This window comes from Fistularia commersonii, chromosome 2 (assembly GCF_037954325.1).
Source record: "Fistularia commersonii isolate RoL2024-O1a breed Wild chromosome 2, RoL_Fcom_v1.0, whole genome shotgun sequence".
NCBI classification, from domain to species: Eukaryota; Metazoa; Chordata; class Actinopteri; order Syngnathiformes; family Fistulariidae; genus Fistularia; species Fistularia commersonii.
In genome coordinates this window covers 23493594-23510764 of record NC_141285.1, presented here as the reverse complement: position 1 = coordinate 23510764, position 17171 = coordinate 23493594, and the positions used below count along the sequence as shown (strand labels likewise).

Below are 17171 nucleotides of genomic sequence, written 5' to 3'. Positions count from 1 at the left end.
GCACGGAAAGCCTCGCCGTAATTGGTTTTCCTTTTAGAAAATATACGCGAGTGTGTGAGTGTGTGTGAAGCGACCTCCTAAGCCGCCTCGGAGTTCCCCCGAGGTGAGGGCAAAGCGGCCTTAAAGGCGCCTTATCGAGGCCCTACAGGTTGCTGTAAGCGCCCGCGATGCTATTGTTATGAAAAGCAGCTAGCTTTGTTAGCGCTGTTTGTGCCCCCCCCCCACACACCGCCACCTATTTTGCCTTTTATTCCCCCCCCCCCCCCACCCCCGTTCCCCGCAGCCTCCCCCCTTTTGTAGTGCCATGTTACTCTTTCCACCTCAGGTAAAATGGCAGAACGCGCCGCGGCGTCGCTTCAATAACCCCCATCTGCCCCCCCCAGGATAATAAAGACTAAATCTCTCTGTCATTTTCAATTCCGGGGATGGGAGAGCGGGGAAATGCGACCTTACAAGTCCTTTGTGCTCCCCCTCCCGCGAGCGCCTCGCCGTGTTTTTTTGACGGGCGGCGTGCAAATGAAAGGGTTATTTATAAATGTATTAAAAAAAAATGAATGCATTTATTCTCCGCTCGCCATTGTTGCGTCTCCGTACCTTTTTTTTTTTTTTTCTTTATTTCCGCCCCGTCTCGGCAGACAAAGCCCCGCAGAATCGTATTTATTCCCTTTGAACGCGGACGCCGCGGCGAATGCAGGAAGTAAACAAACCGTCTGATCTGGCGCCTCCCTTCCTCTCTCTTTTGGTCATGTGACAGGCGACGGCCTGGACAACAGCGTGGCGTCGCCGAGCACCGGCGACGACGACGACCCGGATAAGGAGAAGAAACGCAACAAGAAGAGAGGGATCTTCCCCAAGGTGGCCACCAACATCATGAGAGCGTGGCTCTTCCAGCACCTCACGGTCAGTTTCCCGCTCCCACACACACACACACACACACACACACACACACACACACACACAAACACACACACACAGATGCCCATGCACGTGCAAGCACACACACACAAACTCTGATGCGTGGGGCGGAGCTAGAGGCGGAGCTTATGAGAGCTGGGCTCATGGGGCGGAGCTAGAGGCGGGGCTTATAGAAGCCAGTGTCAGGGGGCGGAGCTAGAGGCGGGGCTTATGAGGGCCAGGCTAATGGGGGCGGGGCAAGAGACGATAAGAGCTAATGGCGCTGCATCCGTCCGTCACTTGGGCGTTTGGCGTTGTTCACCTGCCAGAACAGACGTTGGCGCTGTGCACAAGTCGAGACACTTCCTGTCTGGGCGCCATGGCAACAACAAACAGATGTGAACATGAACGAGTGTAATCGAGTATTTGGCCCTGGAATGCGGCGAGGAGATGGTGAATGAATGAATGAATGAATATTTGCTCACACACATCTCAGGTGACTTATGAGACGTTGGCTTCTCTCTTGGGTCTCCACTTCCCCCTTAGATCCCCATCACACACACACATACGTACACACACACACACACACACACACACACACACACACACACGCAGTCATGCTAACCCCCCCAACCTCCGGGGCCACAGAGGAAAGGTGTTTGAAACCTACACTCATCCTGTCTGTGGAAATACAGTCACACACACACACACACACACACACATACACACACTGTGTCATGTTACGCCATGTGTCGGGGTTTTGGGAGGCTTCTTAGATCTCCGCACACGTGTGTGTGTGCGTGTGTGTGTGTGTGTATGTGAGATGGGGGGAGGAAGAGGAGGATTCTTCATCGTCCTCGCTCAGCGACAACAAGGTTGAAGGTCCACCACATTCAGAGAGGATCCTGTGGAGAGAGGACTCACATGTCCATCCATCCATCCATCCATCCATCCATCCATCCATCCATCCATCCATCCATCCATCCATCCATCCCTTCTGGATGAAGATGTTGGAGTTTCTCCACCACTCCAGGAAGTAGAGGGCTGCCACAATGAGCCAGAGACCCACCGAAGAAGAAGAAGAAGAAGAAGAAGAAGAAGAAGAAGAAGAAGAAGAAGAAGAAAAAGAAGAAGAAGAAGAAAAAGAAGAAGAAGAAGAAGAAGAAGAAGAAGAAGACGTCTCTATCTCATGACTGCGTCTGCTTGGAGCAGCTGATTGGCTCGGCAGCAGCGGCGGCGGCCTTTGTTTTGGCAGTATGGCGGTCTGGCTCCTCAGAGATAGACACAATGCCAATTAGACACACTCAGATGTGTGGACACACACACACACACACACAGACACACACACACACACACACACACACCAGCATCATACATATTTAATAATCCACCGCCGACGCCGTCAGCGTCCTCAGCTCAGCCAGCGGATCTGAGGAGACGTCTGGACACCCACCTCGGTGTGTGTGTGTGTGTGTGTGTGTGTGTTTCTGTGTTCGTGTGTGTGTGTATGGTTCGCCCTCACACTTGGACGTTCAGGTGGTGGTGGCGAGGTTTTGTTAGCCATGTAGGTGGCGTTTGGAGGAATGATGGAGGTTTTCGGTGCCAGATTATAATCCCGCGCTGGATGGGATTATCATCACATGCTATGTGGTAAAAAGCCAATTTTGTGGCATTATGGGATGTGGCGATTGTTTGGGAACCCCCTTCCAAACCCCACCCAGCGTTCAGTGTTAGCATCCGTGCGTTAGCGTCGCAGACTTGGACTCACTCCTCCACACACACACACACACACACACACACACACACACACACACACACACTTGCAACGTAACGAGCGTAACGAGAGGCAGCCGCGATCGCAGCTCGTAAAAGAAGCCAACCCGCAAACCCTCAATGGGCTGTGACCCCCCCACCCCTCCACCCCACCCTTAAAAACGTGTAAAATGTAAAAAAAAAAAAAAAAAAAAAATGTCTTTAAGGCATAACGCCCCGTTAATACAATTAGAGTCTAATTTAACCGCTTTCGTACTCAGATGTAGCCGAGGTGGAGTTCCCCCCCCAGCGTGCACACACACACACACACACACACACACTTCCAGTGTGCAACAGGGGGATTTGAGCAGAAACAGGTGTGAAAAGTGATATAAATCATTTCTGCGCCGGCGGGTGAAGAGGGTGGGGTCGACTTTCATTGAGGAGGCGGAGCTACGCCGCGCCGCTTCACCCCCTGAACACGACTATTTGTATTTTTTTTTTATTTCCCGTCGTCGTCATTGGATCGCTTGTGATTTCGTCCCACCTGAACCGGACGCCCTCGGACAGGAAGCGTGCAAAAGTACGGCGAAAGCGCGTTATCCGCTGCGTTTATAGGCTTTGAACCGCGGACCGTCTCCGATCGGCCCGAGAGGAAAGAAAACAAACACATGAGCGCTTCACCCGACGCCTTCTTTTTTTAGGCCGGCGTCGGCCGTGGCCTCGGCTGACATCTTTTCCCGGCTGTTTACGTCCGGAGCTCGCAAAACACCCGGGTCACCCGAGCTGACCCCGGGAGTCGGGCGCCGTCCTCGTGTCCTAATTGTTTTTTTTAAAACCGGTATCAAAAGAGCCGCAGGGGAGACGGCGAGGAGACGCGACCTTCTTCTGGCTCTTCTTCCTCCCTCGCTTCGGCTCCACAACGCCCGGCCTGTTCGTCTCAGTCATCACATGCGCGGGGACGGGTTTTTCTCATGAAAAATAATTCGGCGGGGTCGCCCGCGCCAAGCCGGCGGGATGCCGCCGTAATGGCTCGGAGAAGCCGGCGACGGGCGGCCTTGAAAACAGAGCGCGTCAGCTGACATCCCGATTCATCCTCTCATGAAGGACAACAAAGGGACGATGTCCGTCTCGATACTGTAACGCGGCGCGGCGGCCTATGTGGTCTGGTGTCTCTGATTAGCCCCTAATTCAATCGGAGTGGCAGTCAGAATCCCAGGCGCCACCGCATTAGGGTTTCAAAGGCGTCCAATGAGACGACAGACGGACGGACAGATCCGGCGTGACGATGTGATGCAACGGCGCGGCAGGAGAAAACAAGTCGGTATTATTCCCCCCGCATTTTACTCGCTTTCAGATACAGTATCTCTGGGAATAGAATTGGCTCTGGGCTGTGTGTGTGTGTGTGTGTGTGTGTGTGTGTGTGTGTGTGCCGTAGTTCACACAGAAGTGTCTGGGAAAGCGCGTGTGGCTTGGAAGCAATGACGGTATGCTTTCCGATCACCCCGTTGGTGTCACGCTGGGGGGGGGGGGTTGTGGGGCGGAGGGGAAGGGGGGCAGCTGAGTCAACTTGCCCCACCCCACCCCACCCCGACCCGCCCCCCACCCCCCACACTGTGCCCCAACCCCCACGTCACCCCACACCTTGTAATGAAAACATCATCAATTATCCCTCTTGACAGGCCCCTGGGACTCCGGGTGGACGGCCCTCTTCGGGGGGCTCCTCTTTGTCGACTGACCCTCGCGGACACACACACAACACACACACGCGCACGCACAAACACACTCTCACACACACCCTCGCGTGCTTTGTTTGTGTTTGTTCGCCGGGTATTAAGAGGTAATTGGATGATGACCCACGTCATCGACCAATCGTCAACCCGGTAGTCCATCAGGTGGAGATTGTGTGTGTTTTGTGAGTTAGGGCTGGGGTTCGGGGGCGGCGGGAAGGGGGGGGGGGATCTCAGGCCTGTCCCGAAGGGCCATCTGCTCCGTGACTGATGGACGGAATGATGGATGGGCGCAGCGGGTGAATAGAAGGAAAGGGAGACGGAAGACAGATGCCGGCGATTCAGGGGAAAGTCTCTCTGTTTGCAGATGACACCCTGATGTTCTGACCCTCGGTGACTCTGCTTTCATGAGCTAAAGATGAGTCGCTGCACGACCACCCTCGCGTGCAGCCGCCTCGGAGCCGTCGATATACTGCGGGTGTCCACAACTGCAGTACTTAGTTACTACAGTACTTCTGGATTCGTAACCAGAAGAGGGGCCACCGAGTCAGAAGTCAGCAAAGGATAGTCCAATACAACCTCCAGGGAAGGAAGCCTCACTGATAGTCCTGTCATGGCGGATTGTTCTGGAACCGCCTCCTCCGTGGGTTGGAAACGGATCCACCATTTCCACCCGCCAACCCTCTTTTTTTTGGTCCGTCCCAGAACTCGCCCTGCAGTACTTAGTTACTACAGTACTTCTGGATTGGTAACCAGAAGAGGGGCCACCAAGTCAGAAGTCAGCACAGGATAGTCCAATACAACCTCCAGGGAAAGAAGCCTCACTGATAGTCCTGTCATGGCGGATTGTTCTGGAACCGCCGCGTCCGTGGGTTGGAAACTGATCCACCATTTCCACCCGCCAACCCTCTTTTTTTTGGTCCGTCCCAGGACTCGCCCTGATCGGCTGAGCCGCAGGGACGAATCACCGGAAGGTCGCGGTCAGACGCAGGTCACGCCAGAGTAGATCTGTGGGATTCACCATGTTTCACGCGGCGTTGCAGTTTGCGCGCACACACACACACACACACACACACGATCTGGCCACAGATCGTCCGGTTTCGGCCCGCAGAGGGAAAATAAACTCAGGGCCTTTTGGAAGCATGAAGTACTTTTTTTTTTTAAACCTCCAGAAATCTGGCCAGTGGGAGGGTGGAGCGAGGCTGGGGAGGTTCAGACCAGACGGACAGAAGGTTGACGGGGAGTTACCGTCGGAATCAGAGTGCTTTCTTTTCCTTTTCGCGCATTAGCGTGTCGTACGATTAGCCGACGATGCAACGCTGTACCTATACATATATTTGACCCCCCCCAAAAAAAAGCGCTGAGTCATGCGGATCGAGTTGTGTTTTCCGCGGTCGGCTCTGGATGGTTTCCATCCTCCCGCTCCTTCTCTTTTAAAAGCCCTCAAGGGCAGTTAACTCTGGATGGGTGTCACCTCTGAACCGTGGATCTGGGGGGTTTGAAGGGGCGGCCACATGTGCGCTTGTGTTGCTTCCAGAACGTGAGAACTTTACACACCTTCAAGGTCGGTCAGCGGCACCACGGAGGATCGGCCTTCAACACACACACACACACACACACACACACACACATTTATGCATCGTGCACTTTTTTTGCGTCTGGGCTTTTTTATTTTTTGTTGCCGCTCCCGAAGTTCATCTGCCGCGCGGAGCGGGAGCGTTACTTATGCCGAGCTGCATATTTCAAAGCGGCACTCAGACGAGGCGGCGAGCAGTAAAAATCATTACCGTACAAATTTTAATACGAGGTGCGGGAGTCGCTTACAAATGAAATATGAAATATTTAGATTTCAATACCCTTGTTCTCATTTCTAATGTATAATCACATGTATGATTCATTTTTTTTTTTTCTTCTTTTAGCCGCCGCACAAAGTCAGCCCCGGCTAAGATTTAGGGTTCTGGCCGTCGGCGAGCCCCGTCAATCGGAAAGGTCACTTTTACACCCCCGCGAATTTTTTTTTTTTTTTTTTTTTTTCCCTCAAAGCAAGGTTGAAATGGTATTGGATCATTTCCCAACCCGGCGGGAAAAAAAAAATAAAAAATAAAAAAAGAAGGGCTGCCCCTTGGTGGTTCCGGCTTGATGGCTCATAATGAAAACGCTAACGGGCTAACGGGGAAAATGAATTTTTTTTTTTTTTTTTTTTGAACTTGGGGAAACCAGAGCGAGAGATAACTGTTGAGCTCTATTTCTAGCCCCCCCTCCCAAAAGATGTGGACCATCTTCTTTTTATACTCTCTCCGTCACCCCCCCCCCCCCCCACACTCGTGTAATTTCATAGCTGGGAAGCTATGAAACAGCTCGGTGTTTGGATTCCATGCTGAACGTCAGGATGATTGAGGGCTTCATGCCGAGACCTTGTTTCACGCCAACTTCTCCTTTTCATTATCAGCTGCGTGTCATGAGCGTATGTGTGTGTGTGTGTGTGTGTGTGTGTATCGGTTCGTGCACACGGGTGACTTCAGACCTTGCCGAGGTCCACGGTAGCTACGATATGTGAAATGAACCTCGCACTTGCACTGGAGCCGTAATGTTATCAGGGCTAGCATTGCTACAACGCCGATAGCATCCTGTTAGCTCTGCTAACAATTTCACCCTCACCCTACCGTGTTTTCATTATAAATCGACGCTCTTCCAACCGCCTCCGGGGTTTAGCATAGCATCTCTGAGTAGCGTGACTTTTTTTTTTTTTTTTTTTTTTTTGCACAGCCGGCGATATATTAACTCCGCTAAGTGTGAAATCACATTAGCGCTAGCTGTTAGCCGTCATCCATTAGGCTGCGTTTGGTGATCCGGAGGATTGTGGGATCTTTTCTGGCTGGAGTCAGCAGCTCGATACCTTTTACTTACAGCGAGTGCAGCAGCCTGGCCTAGATACATTCTATGTGTGTGTGTGTGTGTGTGTGTGATTGCATATTCTCTTGTGCTATTATTCATATGTGTCAGCGTCATGTCTCTTTTGTACGAGCTAAGTCTGAATATGTGTGTGTGTGTGTGTGTGCGTGGCCTTTGTGCGTTGTTCCGAGCCAGGGCTCGGTGGCTCGGTGGCGCCGCCATCGTGGTAATCAGTTTGCACGTCGGCTGAACTAATTTATCAATTCCGTTCCTCCCCCTTGCGCTCCCTCCCATGCATGAACACACACACTCCCTCGAACCAGACGCTTATTTCTGACACACCATAAGGGTCTCCTATCTTTTATGTATGCTTTGCCCTCCTCCTCCCCTCTTTCCCTCCCCGTCCTCTTTGTCTCACCCTCTTCATGTTCAGCCGAACATTTGAAGCGCCTCCAGCGCTAAACTCGCCGTCTCCCGGCACGAATGCGAGGGGCCGCCGCCGAATCGGACGCGGGCTGGAAGCAGCGATCGGCCGGGTTTATGTGCTTGTTTACTCCGGGCCTGCTGACCCGAGATGCCCCTGGTGGCGGGAGGAGGGTGTGTGTGTGTGTGTGTGTGTGTGTGCGGGGTCGACCATGTTGATCTCCGCCATGTTGGTCTCCCTGTGACACACACACACACACACGTAGGTGGCGACTTGTAGAAATCCGCTCTCCTGGTCACGTTGTTTGGAACTGCTTCCTGTTTTGAAGTGTGTGTGAGGCGGTCGATGCAGTTTCCCGGACACACACACACATACGTGCCCTACCCTTTTTTTTTTTTTTTTTTTGCGCGTTTTCGATATTTACGCCCCCCCCCCCACCCTCCGCCATATTAGCGGGGCGGGGGTGTTGGGGGGCGCAGGGCGCTGCTCACTTGTTTGTTACAACAGATTAAGTCATTGATTTGTAAAAAGCGGTGCACTGATGGAGAAGGCCCCTTCCGCCGCCGCGGACTCGGGGAGGGCGGAGAAAACAAGGGGAAGCGGCGGGAGGCGGAGGTCCGGGAGGTTCAAGGCGAAGGGGGAGGGAGGAGTCGCCGCCGCCGCCGCCGCCGCCGCCGCCGCCGCCACGGCGGTAACGAGTGGAGTTAAAGGGAAGGAGAGGGTGGAGGCACGAGATGGTTTAGCGAAGCGCTAAATATAGAACGGGAGGATGGGGGGGCACTTTGAGTGACAGCCGAGGCAGAGGAGGGTGTGAGAGCTTCATCTGGGGAAGCATAAGGGAGCAATTGTGAAATACCTTTACCCCCCTCCCCCCGCCTCCCTTCCCTGGGGGGGGCGCCGGTGAGTTTCTAATTAAGACGTCAGGGGCAAAAAGGGTAATTACGATAATAACATAATAATACGGCCGGGGTTGCTGGAAGGTTCTGCCGTGGCCGTGGTTTTGCTTCCGCGGCGATCTTGGGTTTCAGCGGCGTCACGTCGAGGCGGATTTCCCCGACCGGCAGGTGAAAGCGGGAAACGGTCGGCTTCGGGCGAAGGTGTTTACGTTAAAGGGACGCCCCGCCCGCGGCGATGTTTACATCCAGACGCCGACAGGGGCCGGCGGCCATCTTTGACCGCCTCTGACGTCAGGTGGAAACAATTACGGAGCGTAAATAAACGAGGAACCCGCATCCGTCGGAGGGGGTTCGAACCGGAACAAAGATGGCGGCGCTCGGGGGGGAAGCCGAACTTCTCGGCTTCATGCAGAGCAGAAGATGGAGACGCCTCTTCTCCTGCAGGGACGCCACTCTCCATTTAAGGCCATCAGCGTCAGGAGATCCAGGTTGGATTCCCAACGTGGGGTTTTGGAGTCTGTGTTCGTCAGGGTTCCTCTTGCAGTCCAAACACATTTAGGAGGTTCGGTTGAGACCCTACATTGTCCAGATGTGCGAACGAGAAGGTGGATTGACTCTATATGGAAGTTGCTCCAGTATCGTATTTTCTCAGCGTGGGCGTCTTGGATTTTTTCGTGTGTCTGAACGTCAGTCAAGTGCGAAGACACATTTCTGCAGATCATCCGGTTGATCTTTTCGATTGTGCGTAACGAGCGTCTTGAATGAGTGTAAACACGAGAAAGGCCTTTAACTTCTGCGGTGCCTCCCGGAGCCCGGCCTCCTCCTCCCCCTCCATCCCACGCAACCCTGAGGCGACCCACCTCCAGCTGCGGTCGCCGTTCGCCGCGGCGCGAGTAGCCTCCCCCCCACTCCACCCCCGTCCGCCCCCTCCCTCGCTCAAATAGGCGGTAATTACGGGCTTAAAGAGGTTTAGTGGTCCAGCAAACTACATAATCACCCCCTGAATTAGCCCCCGCTCATCAGCCTCAGTCCAACGAGCAGCGCTCACCGCTAGCGCCTCGCTAGCGCCCCTTTCTCTTTATTGTGCGGGAGGAGGGGCGGGGCGGGCGGAGGCGGAGCGGCAGGTGTTGTGCAACATCCGGACCCTTTAATGAATTTAGCTTCCCCTGAGCCGAAATGGGAGGGCTAATGAAGCACGGCGGGCGGCGCGTAACACGAGGAGGCAGGAGGGCGGTTTCCACGCGGCGTCGGCGAACCGCGCCCTGCGCCGCCGGCTAACAGAGCCATGGCGAGAAAGGCTGTGGTGGCCGTGCGGCGCCACGTGTAACCTAAGGAGTTTAGGAAGCAGGAGTCATGGAGAGAAGGTCTGGACCACAGTCTTGTTAGATGATCTACAGAAGAGTTTCCCCAGGAGATGCTACACCGTGGATAGTTCCCGGCTCAATGTGGGCAGCCCTCTGCCTCAACCAGCTAGGGTAAAAAGAAGGCATCAGGATCTATTGCTACTTATAACAGTAGCACAAATGGCTACATGCTAATAGCAAGAAGCCATCAGGATCTATTGCCACTTATAACAGTGCGCAAATGGCTACATACTGATAGCAAGAAGGCATCAGGATGTATTGCTACTTATAACAGTAGTGCAAATAACTACATGCTAATTATAAGAAAGCATCAGGATCTATTACTACTTATAACAGTAGCGCAAATAGCTACATGCTAATTATAAGAAAGCATCAGGATCTATTACTACTCATAACAGTAGCGCAAATAGCCACATGCTAATTTTAAGAAAGCATCAGGATCTACTGCTACTTATGACAGTAGTGCAAATAGCTACATGCTAATTATAAGAAAGCAACAGGATCTATTACTACGTATAACAGTAGCGCAGATTGCTACATGCTGATAACAAGAAGGCATCAGGATCTATTGCTACTTATAACAGTAGCGCAAATAGCTACATGCTAATAGCTATCGCGATTGCCTTGGTGAGATGCTGCGGCAGATTAAGCCTGGGAGCATGCGACGTGCGCGCCCTGGGACTTTGGAGAAGATACGAGGTATCATGGAGCGATGCTAATCGTCAAGTGATGCTAATCGTCTATTTTGACGCCGCCGCCGCCGGGTGTATGTGGCCTAATCCGGTTTGTACTCGAGGTTTAACCACGCTTTCTCCACCAACCGCATCAGACCCCGTTCTCGACGCCACGGCGGCCGCCGGAGTCAACGAGCGCTCGTTTTCCGGAGGCAGAAGAAGAAAAAGCTCATTAATGAATAAAGAGATTAACGACACCTGTTCTCTTTATCTCCGGCGGAGATGGAGAGATTAGATGACAAAGAACAGTTTGAAGGGTGGAGATGGAGATGGAGATGGGGATTGGAGGAGGAGAGGGGGGTTCTGCCAATCCAGTTGTTTACATACAGAAAAAAAAAAGTGGCGCCGGTGAATAATTCAGGCTGCAAGCTACGGGATCTTTTAGCGGGTCCGAGACGGCGGCGGCCGTCTGCTCCGCCTTCACCGGGGGGAGCAGGAGAGGAGGAGGAGGTGGAGGAGGTGAAGAAGGAGGAGGAGAAAGAGGAGGAGGGCCTCGTCAAGCGGCGTGTTTTGTTGTTTTGCACGGGGAACGGCAGGAATCAGAGGAAACGAGGTTAACGCCGCTTTGTTTTTTTTTTTTTGTTTTGTTTTGTTCGTTTTTTTTTTTTCTTTCCTGTTGTTGTTTTGTTCGCTATCGCTCCCCCGTTCTTTCTTTCTCTCTTTCCTTCCTTTCTTTCTTTCTTTCTTTCCTTCCTCTCTTTCTAATCCCCCCCCGTCCTCCCGGTGCCGGGTCCCTGCTCCCTAATGAAGTCAAAGGGATGTCAGTCGATGCCACCTACGCAGGGAGGAATTTGAAATGGCGTTGCGGGCACGCGCGCACAAGTGCATACACACACACACACACATAAAACACACACACACACACACACTTTTTTACTTTTGAGGGTGGGAGGGGTGAGATAGAGCAGGCTTACGCTCGGAGGGCTTGTTTCTGCGCTCGCTCCAGGTCCGGGCCACTTGTTGTTAGCATAACAATGCGCTCCCGCCCCCCACAAATATTTAAGGTAATCTCACACAAGCCTGGCAGGAGCAAAGATAGACTGGTGTGTCTGTCTAGGAGTGTGTGTGTGTGTGTGTGTGTGTGTGTGTGTGTGTGTGATGCCCTTCCAAACGCACCCCCTCTTAGCCGTCAGTCAGGCATTCTTGATGGGCAGCTCAGGTTGAGCTGCGGTGGGAAGTTGGTTCCGGCCAGTGAAGGTTCTGACCTCCATGCAGTGACCTGGTAGACGACCCGGGTTTTCAACCATCAACCAGTTTAGAATCCTGGTTTAGATCCAGTTTAGAGTCCGAGAACAACTGCTGTTCGGTCATGAGACGATTGCTGCGTCCAAACCGCCGTTCTGTCATTCACACATCGGATGGAATGATGGATGGATGGAATGATGGATGGATGGATGGATGGATGGATGGATGGATGAGGGAGGAGATTCCTGGTAGAACAACCCCTGACATCGTATTATTCCGCCGCCAAAAATGTAGAAATCGTAGAACTGAAGACGCTCCGGTGGGGTTCGTGACCTTTGGAGACGCCCGGTGAGCCGCTTTGGGAAGGGAGCGGGACGGGGGGTGGGGGTTAAAGGTCAAAGGTCAGGGTCGGGTGTGTTTAAACCGCGGGGTGTATTTCCGCCGTGCAGCTGCCGACCCGCCGTCATCAGGGCGCGGAAAACGCCTGCACAAGATGAAATAGCGGGTCGTGTCTCGGACCGGGACCCGTCTATTTGCCGGAGGTCACTTTTTTTTTTTTCCTTCGGCTGCCGTGACGGCGTAATAACAACAGGGATCTGCTTTTCCTCCGCGCAACCTATTTAATGCACAATTGCGTGCTGCGAGGCGTGTCCCCCCCCGACGCTCCCCCTCTCCCGGGCTCGGCGTGGGACAGCGGGAGCGAGGAGGTGTCTCGCAGAATATTCCCGCTCTTATCTCCGACCCCCGGGGCTCCACAGATCCATTTCCATGTCTCCTCCCCTGCCTCCTTCTTTCCCCTTCTATCACTCCCTTGTTCCCGTCTGAAGGGAGGCTGGGGGGGGGGGATGTTGCCGCAAACACACACACACACACACACACACAGTGTGACCCTGCGCTGTAAGAGGAGAGCGAGCGTCTGGTCGGCGGGTGTGTTTGCAAATATCATGAAGTGCACAAAAGGAGTCGACGCGGAGCTGGTCGCGCATCGTGCACGCAGACTGATAAGGCATGCACACACACACACACACACTCCTGGCACCCACATGCTCGGGGAGAGCAGGGGTGGAAATTCTCATGAAATGAGTTGTATATTTGGAGAAGACGTATCATTAAGATAGGGGGGGCGGGATGCGCAGAAACTTTCCATCTGCTCTTTTAAAGAACATGTTATTGCTTTTCTCACTAAAGCCCCCCCATCCCTTCCTCTCCTCCTCCACCAACCCCATCACCCTCTCCAGCCCGCTGAATGAAAGCCAAAGGCCATTAAGAGACACCAGAATAACTCGCAGACGATATTAAAAGCGGGCGACTGGATTGCGGAGCGAGATTCTAAATCACCGTGTTTTGACAGATAGGAAGCTAATTTGGCCCCTTAAAAAAAAAAAAAAAAAAAAAAAAAAAAAAAGAGAAGAAAGGACGACAAAAACAATTTTTATGTTTTGGCTTCCCGGCCCCTTTATTGGCGGCAACTCTTCTCTTTGTGTGTGTGTGTGTGTGTGTGTGTGTGAAGGATGGAAGGGTGTGTTTTTGTTTTTTTTTTTCTAACCTGCATGTCTGGACCCCCCCTCCCTCGCCCCCCCCGCTCCCCGCACCTCCTAGTCATGTGACCCCTTGGATCCGACTCTCGCTTCCTGATGCGATTTTACAGTTTCCCGGCGGCGGGCTTTAATTCTAACGAGTTTATATTCTGTTGGTTCACGTAAACGCTCCGCGTCATTATGTCGTTACGGCGACAAGAATCATATTATAAGTTCAATGGCCCGCAGATGTAATTGCTAGCATCACATCAGAGGCTGTGTCTGAAGAGGCCGCACATTTACCAGCGGCCACGTCGTCCTAGCCGCTCGAGATCGCGTGCATACATGTGTGTGTGTGTGTGTGTGTCTGTGGCTTGTGTATATCTGTCTGTCTGAGTGTGTGTGTGAGCCAGAGGGGGAAAGCGGCGAGGAAACAGTGTGTGTTTGTGCTGCGCCGTGGCCCTTGGCGGGGCCGCGGCCCCCCCCCATGATATCACGAGGAAGACACTCCTGCCTCGGCGGACCTACAACACATAGAATGGACACATTCTTCAATCATCTCTGTCCGTGAGGAGGACAAAAGGAGGACTTGAAAGACATGTCGCTCACATGCTTAGCCTTAGCATGTGGCGAGGCGCGGGCGGCGTCACCACACGGCTATTATTATCCGATGCACAGTGGAAGGTACTTCCCACTGACGCAGCGGAAAGATAAGACGGCCTGCGGTTGGCAAACACACCAACGTTACACACAAACACACAAACGAGCATATACGCTAGTGTTAGCATGCAGCAACTTTAGCACAAGCATTGACGGGAAGATTAGCACATGCTTACACATTTGCTTTAGCATCTGCATATGAACCATATACACACCAATGTTTGTACGCACTTACACGGCTACGTTTGCATGCACACGCACACCCGGTTTTACCAACACCAACATTGGCACACACACACACAACCACCGTAGCACACAGGAAGGTTAGGACACGCATCCACACCAATGTCAATTTTAGCACACACTTATACAGACACATCAGCACAAAAACACACACAACGTTTGCACAGAGATCCACACCAATGTTAGCACGTATATACATGCCAAAGTTAGTATATACATACACACTAACGTTAGCACACACATACACACTAATGTTAGCGCATACACATGTTAGCATATGCAATATACTAATTCTAGCGCACACGGACACAACAGTATTAGTATGCACATACACACCAATGTAAGCACACACGCATTTACACACCAACATTAGCACAAACATACACACCAACATTAGCACGCATATACACACCAGTGTTAGCGCACGCATACACACCAACATTAGCACACACATACACACCAATGTTAGCACACGCATGCGCACCAACATTTAGCACACACTTACACACCAATGTTAGCGCACACATACGCTTCAACATTAGTATACACATGCACACCCATGTTAGCGCACACATACGCTCCAACATTAGTATACACATGCACACCAATGTTAGCGCACACATACGCACTAACATTAGAACGCGCATACACACCAATGTTAGGGTACACATACGCATTAACATTAGCACACACATACACACCAATGTTAGCGCACACATACGCACTAACATAAGCACACACCCACACACCAACATTAGCACGCACATACACACCAATGTTAGCACGCACATACACGCCAACGTTAGCGCACACATACACATGAAAGTGCCGCGGACACAAACTTGGCCTGGGGCGACAATGCAATTATAACTTAGCGCTTGAAATTAGCCTCCTTGTGTTCCCATCTCCCCCCACAACCAATCACATGGACAAGAGAAGGCTGGGAAAGAAAAAAAATCTCTCTCTCTCTCCTCTCTTTATTCCCTCCTTCTCTTTCTGCCGGGTCATCCCGCCATTAAACACAATCCTGTTCATTATGCATCGAGTGAGCTGTAATGAAAAAATGAAAATGCTGGCGCCGCACTGATTTAACACGTCTGATTGACTGTTAAGCGTGTGCGTGTGTGTGTGTGTGTGTGTGTGTTCTCACATACACTAGAACTTAAAGGACCCGTATTTTTGGCCAAAGTTATCCCAGTTGGTAGAGCGGTCCGTCCCTCCAAAGGGAAGGTTGTGGGTTTGATTACCGGCTGCTCCTGCCGGCATGCTAACATGTCCTAGGACCGAGGGAAAGGCAGGGAAAGCCCTCGAGTTGCTCCTGACGGTCTGATTGGCTTTGCATGGCTGTTCTGGGAGTGTGAGAATGTGTGGTTGGCCACTCCTTAAGCCGCGCGGTCAGAGATTACCCAAAAAACCACTTTCAGAAAAATTCTGAAATTCAGAATTGGAGGCGGTGATGTAGTCCCTTTGGATCGGCCTTTGTGATGCTAAGCTAGCTGTCTGTAGGCACGGCTAGAAGCACTTCGCGTCCTGTAGTTCTTAACCGCCATTGTGTTTGCGTTGGATGTGGACCAACCCCCCCCCCGCCGTCCAGAGCGGCTCTCTGGGCTGCAGCTTCCCGCTCTACAGATGCCCTGCAGATAGTGCAGGCTGCCTGGCCTAGATACGGCCCCCCAGCTCAGCCCTCCTTTTGGTCCATATTTGGCCAGGAAGGGCTCAGGGTGAGTGCGGGCGCCTGAGCTGGACCGCGGTTCCACCTCATGTGACCCACATTGAGACCGCGGTGGGTCCAGATCCTGGTATCTGGGCTGCGTCTGGCTAGCAGGAGCACAGGGGCCAAAACTGAAGTGTGGCCTATATTTGCAGCAGGTGCCAGTGCTGCAGCTTCACATCTCCATAGACGGGGGGGTCGGGGGGTCCTCACTACCGAGCCCACTGTCCTGGTGCCTGGCTCTTCCCCGACCAGCTTCTTTTAAATTTAGTTGACCTCTTTTTGCGAGATGATGTTCTATGCTAACAAACTTTACTGCCCAGAATGGTTCCTGATTAGATTCTCCGTTGGTTCTCTGGAGCATACCGAGGTGCCTCCATAGGTTCTTTCTGGGTTTCCCGGAGCATACTGAGGTGCCTCCATAGGTTCTTCGGGTTCCCCAGAGCATACTAATGTTCCTCTGTAGGTTCTCCTGGTTCTCTGTAGTATGCTAATGTTTCTCTGTAGGTTCTCCTGGTTCTCTTTAGCATGCTAATGTTCCTCCGTAGGTTCTCCTGGTTCCCTGGAGTATGATAGTGTTCCTCTGTAGGTTTCTGGAGTGCACTGAGGTGACTCCAAAGGTTTCCCTAGCTAGTGCATTCGTGCCTCTCCAGCCCCCTTCCTATGGTCGTGGACACAATGAATGAGCAAATGGATACCAAAGCAAGAACATCAATTTGTCCGGACGTCTCAGCGTCGGTGATGGTCCATGCCGGTGACCCTGGCGGGCGGCAGCGTGTCACTTCCTGTCCCGGTGTTGAGTCAATCTTCACATTCCTGTAGAACCGCGGAGTGGTGAGCAGACACGGTAATAAGGCTGCGAGCGAGCGGCAGCCATAAAGACAAGGGAGTTTCCATCCCGCCGCCTGCGTTACGTGCAGGTCAATGTTCGGCGTTCTCCGCTCTCTGATTACACATGCGGCGAGGTGAGAGAGACGCCCGCCGTGAATATATTTGTGTAACGGGGAGCCTAATTACCGGCGCCGGCTCTCCACATCACTTAACTTTCTAATTGGCTCGCCTTTTTGGCTGCCATTAATTACAAGATCTCATATTCCATTAATGATTGAGGGGGGGGTGAAGCAAGGGGGGGTTGTTAACGTGCACATCACACACACACACACACACAC

At 52.5% G+C, this 17171-nt stretch overlaps 1 protein-coding gene across 1 annotated transcript in view; it reads left to right on the top strand.

The window, feature by feature from the left end:
- The window catches only part of meis1b (Meis homeobox 1 b), a 78286-nt gene that overhangs the window by 35954 nt on the left and 25161 nt on the right, over positions 1-17171 (top strand). The window contains exon 8 of the mRNA XM_086173850.1: positions 755-900. Coding sequence (XP_086029976.1) covers positions 755-900 — 146 coding nt within the window. The remainder of the gene's footprint in view (positions 1-754; positions 901-17171) is intronic.